At 47.0% G+C, this 8,045-nt stretch overlaps 1 protein-coding gene across 1 annotated transcript; it reads left to right on the forward strand.

Moving 5' to 3' along the window:
* Positions 1 to 3,326: 3,326 nt before the first annotated feature.
* Positions 3,327 to 7,743, forward strand: PAQR9 (progestin and adipoQ receptor family member 9). Its single transcript, XM_073674672.1, has one exon. The coding sequence runs from the start codon at positions 3,612 to 3,614 to the stop codon at positions 4,653 to 4,655; it is 1,044 nt and encodes a 347-aa protein (XP_073530773.1). The 5' UTR covers positions 3,327 to 3,611; the 3' UTR covers positions 4,656 to 7,743.
* Positions 7,744 to 8,045: the final 302 nt, after the last annotated feature.

Genomic DNA, 8,045 nt, shown 5'->3' on the forward strand with positions numbered 1-8,045 from the left:
TCCATTTGTCTGTTCCCAAAAACAGAGCAAATGGAATCAGCTAACGGAAGTGTGAACGTGGCCTTAGTTATAAACGGTTGGTACCGTGGCCCCTTGTTGCAGAGTCCTACAGAGCAGCTGGGGCAATATGAGCGCTGCAGCCCCGGCCCCATAATGTGAAGCTTCTATGTCTATTAGTGGATTGGTGTGCGCTCTATATACACACAGAATTGTGGGTTTTTTCGTATTAGTGTGCAGTTGATGGAAACCAGTACACACTGGTCACTTTGTTGCAGTTCTATCAAATTTTATAGCATGATAGTGAGGCATCAAAACACCATTATAAGGCTATGTGCCCACGATGCAGAAATGCTCCGGATTTTTCCTGAACATTTCTGCATCTCCCTGGCAGAAAAAAACACATTCGGATTGTACATGCGAATTTTACATGCATTTTTTCAGTCAGGGACAAGCGTTTGTCACGCGTTTTTTACATGCGATTTCGAATGCGGGTTTTCAAGCGCTTTCCAAGCAATTTTAGCATCACTTGGAAAGTGCTTGACAACTTGGTCACACTATATAAATCCATGCAACCGGCATGGATTTATATACAGTCATGGCCAAAAGTTTTGAGAATGACACCAAAATCATATTTTCACATGATCTGCTGGCCTCTGGTTTTTATTAGTGTTTGTCTGATGTTTATATCACATACAGAAATATAATTGCATTCATATTATGAGTACCAATAGGTTATATTGACAGTTAGAATGAGTTAATGCAGCAAGTCAATATTTGCAGTGTTGCCCCTTCTTCTTCAAGACCTCTGTAATTCTCCCTGGCATGCTCTAAATCAACTTTTGGACCAAATCCTGACTGATAGTCCATTCTTACATAATCAATGCTTGCATTTTGCCAGAATTTGTTGGTTTTTGTTTGTCCACTGGTCTCTTGATGATTGACCACAAGTTCTCAATGGGATTAAGATCTGGGGAGTTTCCAGGCCATGGACCCAAAATCTCTATGTTTTGTTCCATGAGCCATTTAGTTATCACCTTTGCTTTATGGCAAGGTGCTCCATCATGCTGGAAAAGGCATTGTTGGGCGCCAAACTGCTCTTGGACGGTTGGGAGAAGTTGCTCTTGGAGGACATTCTGGTACCATTCTTTATTAATGGCTGTGTTTTTAGGCAAGACTGTGAGTGAGCCGATTCCCTTGGCTGAGAAGCAACCCCACACATGAATGGTTTCAGGATGCTTTACAGTTGGCATGAGACAAGACTGGTGGTAGCGCTTACCTCTCCTTCTCCGAATAAGCTGTTTTCCAGATGTCCCAAACAATCGAAAAGGGGATTCATCAGAGAAAATGACTTTGCCCCAGTCCTCAGCAGTCCACTCCCTGTACCTTTTGCAGAATATCAGTCGGTCCCTGATGTTTTTTCTGGAGAGAAGTGGCTTCTTTGCTGCCCTCCTTGAAACCAGCCCTTGCTCAAAGAGTCTCCGCCTCACAGTGCGTGCAGAAGCACTCACACCAGCCTGCTGCCATTCCTGAGCAAGCTCGGCACTGCTGGTAGTCCGATCCCGCAGCTGAAACAGTTTTAAGATACGGTCCTGGCGCTTGCTGGTCTTTCTTGGGCGCCCTGGAGCCTTTTTGACAACAATGGAAGCTCTCTCCTTGAAGTTCTTGATGATGCGATAGATTGTTGACTGAGGTGCAATCTTTGTAGCTGCGATACTCTTCCCTGTTAGGCCATTTTTGTGCAGTGCAATGATGGCTGCACGTGTTTCTTTAGAGATAACCATGGTTAACTGAAGAGAAACAATGATACCAAGAACCAGCCTCCTTTTAAAGTGTCCAGTGATGTCATTCTTACTTAATCATGACTGATTGATCGCCAGCCCTGTCCTCATCAACACCCACACCTGTGTTAATGGATCAATCACTAAAATGATGTTAGCTGCTCCTTTTAAGGCAGGACTGCAATGATGTTGAAATGTGTTTTGGGGGTTAAAGTTCATTTTCTGGGAAAATATTGACTTTGCAAGTACAGTAATTGCTGTTAAGCTGATCACTCTTTGACATTCAGGAGTATATGCAAATTGCCATTACAAAAAATGAAGCAGTAAACTTTGGAAAAATTACTATTTGTCTCATTCTCAATACTTTTGGCCATGACTGTAGTGTGACCAAGTAATAGTTAAAAAAAAGAATAAAAATGGTAAAAAAACCCCCAAAAAACATATACTCACCTTCCGATGGCCCCGGGTCTCCTTCTCCGATGCGTCCGGTCTCCCCGGTGTCTCGCGGTGGTGTAAAAGGACCTTCCATGACATCACTTAGTCATGTGACAGGTCACGCGACCGCCGTCGTCAGCGGTCGCGTGACCTGTCACATGAATGAATGACGTCATGGAAGGTCCTTTTACTCCATCGCGAGCCACCGGGGAGCCAAGATGTACCGGATAGAAGACCGCGGGCCATCAGAAGGTGAGTATAATATGTTTTTTTATTTTAAATTCTTTTTTTTTTACAGGTACTATGGTACCCGGGTCTGGAGGAGAGTCTCCTCTTCTCCAGACCCGGGTACCATCCGTACATTGAATCGCTTAGTATCCGCATGTGCACATGTAGTCATGCGGATATTAAGTGATTCAATGCAAGTCAATGACGGCAATTATGCTGCGTGTCCGCAAAATAATTGGTCGTGCTGCGTTTTTTTCCGCAATGATAATCCGCAGTGGAAATTTCCGCAGCATGTGCACAGCACATGCGGATTATCATTGGGGAACATGGCAGACCTTCTACCAAGCGTTTTTGCGGCAGAACTGCCGCAGCAGAAACGCTTAAAAAACGCATAGTGGGCACACAGCCTTACCGATGGATCTGAACCTGAACTGAGCACAGTATAGGGCAATGGTGTCATTGGGATCTCACGTACAATGGAGCGGGCGTAGTGTCATGTCTTCTCTTCTCAACCTCCCACTAAAATTTGCATTATCCAAAGTTTTTTGTTGCCTTTTCAATATTTCTTGAAAAAAAAGATTTTGCCTGCCCTGATACAATGTATTTTACACCAGCCTGCAGCAATGTGCATTAATAGGATGTGTCGGAGGATATAAAATCAGTGCAATATACAATCAAGCCGCCCCTTTAAGAGTCCAGGTCACAACCTCCCTATAGCCCCAGCGATCAGTAGCCTCCTGATCTGGGCAGGGTGGGCTTTGGATATCGGGGGTAACTGGATGCCAGGGATCAGTAGCAGCAGTGGCCAGTTCCCCCCGTGCTGTGACTCGTTCCCCTGCCCCCCCGCGCCCACACTGGCTGCAGTGTCACCCGTGTAGCTGTCATCATAACCTTCAAGGTCAGGAACACCCATTCTGCAGGCGGCAGGGATGTGGGTGGGGGGCTAGCTCTCACACCTATGGGGGATGCCGCAGCAGCAGCAGCCGCGCAGGCTGGAGGATCAGATGCTCGGGGCTGCGATGCTGAGTGGTGCAGGCTGCTGTGATGACTACAGCTGAGCTGCCGCATTCATGCTGAAGGAGCCCAGAGCTGGAGGGCTGAGCGGCGGCTCCGGCACTGCACCCCCTGCTGCCTGCGCACACCCCGGGCACCGCGCACTCTCCGGGCACCATGCCCCCGCACGCATTCTCCCGGGAGCGGGACACGTCCTCTCTCCTGCGCTGGGACGAGGTGCCTGATGACTTCGTGGAGTGCTTCATCCTGTCCGGGTACCGGCGGCTGCACCTGACCGCGCAGGAGTGCCTGGCATCCATCTTCCAGCCCACCAACGAGACCCTGAACTTCTGGACGCACTTCATCCCTCTGGTGCTGTTCGCCAGCCGCTTCTACCAGGTGATCTTCCTGTCCGCAGAGCTGCCCTGGCACCACCCTGCGCTGCTGCCGCTCTGGTGCTACGCCTCGGGGGTGCTGCTGACATTTGCCATGAGCTGCACTGCCCATGTGTTCAGCTGCCGCTCCCTGCGCCTGCGTGCCGCCTTCTTCTTCCTGGACTATGCCTCCATCAGCTACTACGGTTTCGCCAGCACCCTGGCATACTCCTACTACCTGCTGCCCAGGCTGAGCCTGCTGGACCCGGGGGTGATGACCCCGTACCTGCAGAGTCTGGGCTGGCACTGGGTGGACTACGGCATGCTGATGGGGCTGTACAGCGAGCTGGTGCTGCCGGTGGCCTTTGTGCTGGCGGTGACTTGTACGGTGGCATGCTGCAAGAGCCGATCCGAGGACTGCTCCTACCCCTTCGCCATCCGCACCTTTGTGTTCGCCATGCCCCTGAGCATGGCGTGCCCGGTGATGATTGAGAGCCTGCTGTTTGACCTGGGCAGGAAGAACCCCACGCTGTTCGTGCACTTCTACAGGAGGTACTTCTGGCTGCTGGTGGCCGCCTTCTTCAATGTCAGTAAGATCCCGGAGAGGATCCAGCCCGGGCTGTTTGACATCATTGGCCACAGCCACCAGCTCTTCCACATCTTCACCTTCCTCAGTATTTATGACCAGATGCACTATGTGGAGCAGGGGCTGGAGCATTTCCTCAAGGCTCCTCACACCTCGCCCACCTTCCAGGGGACAGTAGGCTACCTTTTGCTGCTCATTTTCTGCCTGGCCATGGTAATAAGGACCTATCTGAAGGGACTGTCCAGCCACAAGCAGGACTGATGAGCGCTAGATGCTGCCTGGGTGCAACCATGCTGGCAGCATCATCCAACCATCCCAGGTCTGCCGTCTGGGGTCCATCAGATTAATATGTTGCTTTACTGTCACCTCCCAACACGGCAGCGTCATCATGTGTAGGGAATGCGCCTTATACGTGCCTCCTACCTCCGGATGTCCCCTTCGGGCATACTGTGAGCTGTAATAGATGGCACTAGGTCCCCTGGGAAAACTTCTTATATAGAAAGTAGTAAAATGATCTGGAAAGGATAGAATTATAAAAGAAAAATATACCAATGTAACAATTGTTTGGACGATTCTTGACCAATATTTGAACCTTGTGATGAGACACAAGAATAATTCCTAAAAATCTTTGTAACATTTCCAGCAGATGGACTTCTAGCATTGGTCACCCATTTCATGACGGGTTTATTTCTCTGCATGTCTGTGCAGTGTTATATCAGCTGCAGAGTTATAGCAGCTCCCCTCCTTTTATTTCCAGTCCCCACCAGCCATGGTTGCAACCAGGCAGAGATGTAACCTTGAACCTCTAGAAGATGCATTCACTCTTCCCTGCCAAGCACACATACAGTGGGCAACACCTTGCCAAAGCTGCTGGTTACCTCCACACTTCATGTAGTCCCATAGTGACTTCCGGAGTGCTGGAAGGTGGCACATAATGCTGCTAACATTCCTCTATACAGGTATATTCCCATAATATACCCCTGTCCACTATATGAATATGACACACTGCTATCTATACAACTAGCCAGGTGACACCAACACTACCTGAGATGTCCATCTCCGAGGACCTGCGCGGTGGTACCCAAGGGCTCCTTGTGCTGTCCTCTAATGTGCTTCTAATGGACAGCTCAGAGTATGATCGTAATGGTAGGGGCACATGGATGTCATGTTAATACAGGGCATGTCTAGAGAAATAATGTGTAAAATGAAATAAAAATGGCTCTTTGGGTCCTCAGGGTAGGTGTGTGATGGGATCTTCTGTCACTAGTGATCGTTCTGGGGTGCATAAGCTTGTACCTTCACTAATATCTAAAGGAAATAGGTCCCCACAATAGTATTTCAGTGGATAGATAGCTGTTGATGTGCGGCCACCTATTCACTTAAAGGCAACCTGTCACCAGGACAATGCCGTCCATTCTGCTAGCACCATGTCATAGAGAAGGAGAAGCTGTGCAGATTGATATATAGTTTTGAGAGAAAAGATTCAGCACAACTTGTGTTTTAATCCTTAAAGGGGTATTCCCATCTCCAAGATCCTATCCCAATATGTAGTAGGCGTAATAACATTAGCAAATACCTCCAATTAGAAATGTAGTATAGTTTTTCTGATTTGCTATCTCTTTCCTCATGTGCAGGCATTGCAGGACCTTAGTTATCCATGGTTACGACCACTGATTTAGTGACCGTTAGCTAGAAAGAGACATAACGAATTAGAAAAACTATGCTACATTTCTGATTGGAGGTATTTGCTAATATTATTATTATTGCACCTTCTACATAATGGGATAGGATCTTGGAGATGGGAATACCCCTTTAAACCTCTGCACTTTCTGGGTTTTCAGTCCTATCAGTGACTGCCAGCTATGTCTATATGCATGCTTATGCAAAGAGAGCTGTCAGTCACTGATAGGACTGAAAATCCCAGAAAGAGTAGAGGGTTAAATATATAAACCACAGGTTATACTGAATCTTCTCTTACAAAACTGTATAATAATCTGTTGAGCCCCTCCTGCTCTATAACATGGTGCCGACGGCAGATTAGACTGCATTTTCATGGTGACGGGTTCCCTTTAAATCGATGGTGGTTATGTAAACCTCCCAGCTCCTGGCCCCCCACCAATAGGACCTATTATGAGAATCCCCTTAATGGTAGACTTGTCAGTCTGCAGCCAGCCACAAGCTGAATGACTTGGATAAGTGCTGTGCGGAAGGCCTTTACTTCCAGAAGAGTGGATGCATCTTCCATCGTTATGTGCAATCCCTAAGGGGCATTACTAGTTTCATTAGGATATTATTGCAATGAAATAACGGGACGCAAACCAGTAACTTATTTATTTATTGATTTGCTTTTCTTTCCTGCTGTTTGTGGAATGAGCTTTGTCTTTTCGGGGTCATCTGCTGTGGGATTAGCTTTTCAATGTATACTGTTTGGCAGCTGCTAATGTTCTCTGTACTGTGCACTATGCACACAAGATGCCAGATCCAGAGAAGCGGCATGGGCAGGAACAAGAGGACTCTTCAATTATGCCTGGCCTCTTGTTCTCATTCATAAATGGATGATCCTTCCTGGGCCCAGCTGCTAACGCACAATGTGAACCAACTGTTTAACTACTGCAGCGCTGGACAAAATGCTGTGTATCCCTCTCGACCACACGCAGATCTGCACAGAAACCTACATGCACTTAACACTTTCAGCACCAAAGGGCTGGGCTCCACAATACAGTGCATTGCTTTTGCTGCCTCCATTGCAGTGCAGGGGTCAGCCGACATCCTTTTATTCTCATGATTTCACCCGCTTGGCCGTGCCTGCCTGTATTCGTGTGAACTTGGTATTTATTTCATATGTACATTGTTTCTATCAAAGCTTTGAGACGGGAACTGAGTTTTTTTTTTTTTTAAAAGGTGGATTTACAGTATACTTTAAGTCCAGCCAGCACATCAAGCGTTAAACAAGCCATCTTTTTTCAATGCATGACCATATTGACAAAATAGACCACTAGTGTAACTAATTTGCAAGCACCTGACTTGGAATAATAATAAGTCAATTAATTTTTAATGTTGTGCTTTCTTTACTACTTTGTTACACCGTCACCTGTCTTATAAACATCTGGGATGGGATGTTTGGCATTTAGGACAAAGATAAAATATTGGCATTGCCTTTAATCCTTGTTCACACAGAGAATGGAGCATGCAGTATTTGATAAACTGTTCCCAGATCTGGTTACATAATGCTATTATGCTGTAGTTAGAAGATCCATAATGGGGTTATCCAGCGCCTCTCACATCCGCATCAGGAGGTAAGAAGAGCTTTAGACATGACGTCCATTTGCCTTATCTGCCGGCAGATATCAGCATTAGTTACATAGGATGCATGTACCATACCTGTGATGGGTAGCGACTAGTGTTGAACGAGTATGTTCTGTTAACCCTTTCGCCGAGTATGCTCGGGCCGAGCTCCGAGTATTTACAGCTGCTCGGTGATATGGTTGAATCGCTCCCGTGTGCATGATTTGCAACTGTTTGACAGCTTTATTACATGTGAGGAATGTCTATTTCTTACACATTCCTCACATGTAATAAAGCTGTCAAACAGTTGCAAATCATGCACACGGGAGGGAGCGATTCAACCATATCACAGAGCAGCTGTAAATA

This window comes from Phyllobates terribilis, unplaced genomic scaffold, assembly GCF_046119375.1.
Source record: "Phyllobates terribilis strain yellow unplaced genomic scaffold, ASM4611937v1 Scaffold_3__8_contigs__length_932513732, whole genome shotgun sequence".
Taxonomy (NCBI): domain Eukaryota; kingdom Metazoa; phylum Chordata; class Amphibia; order Anura; family Dendrobatidae; genus Phyllobates; species Phyllobates terribilis.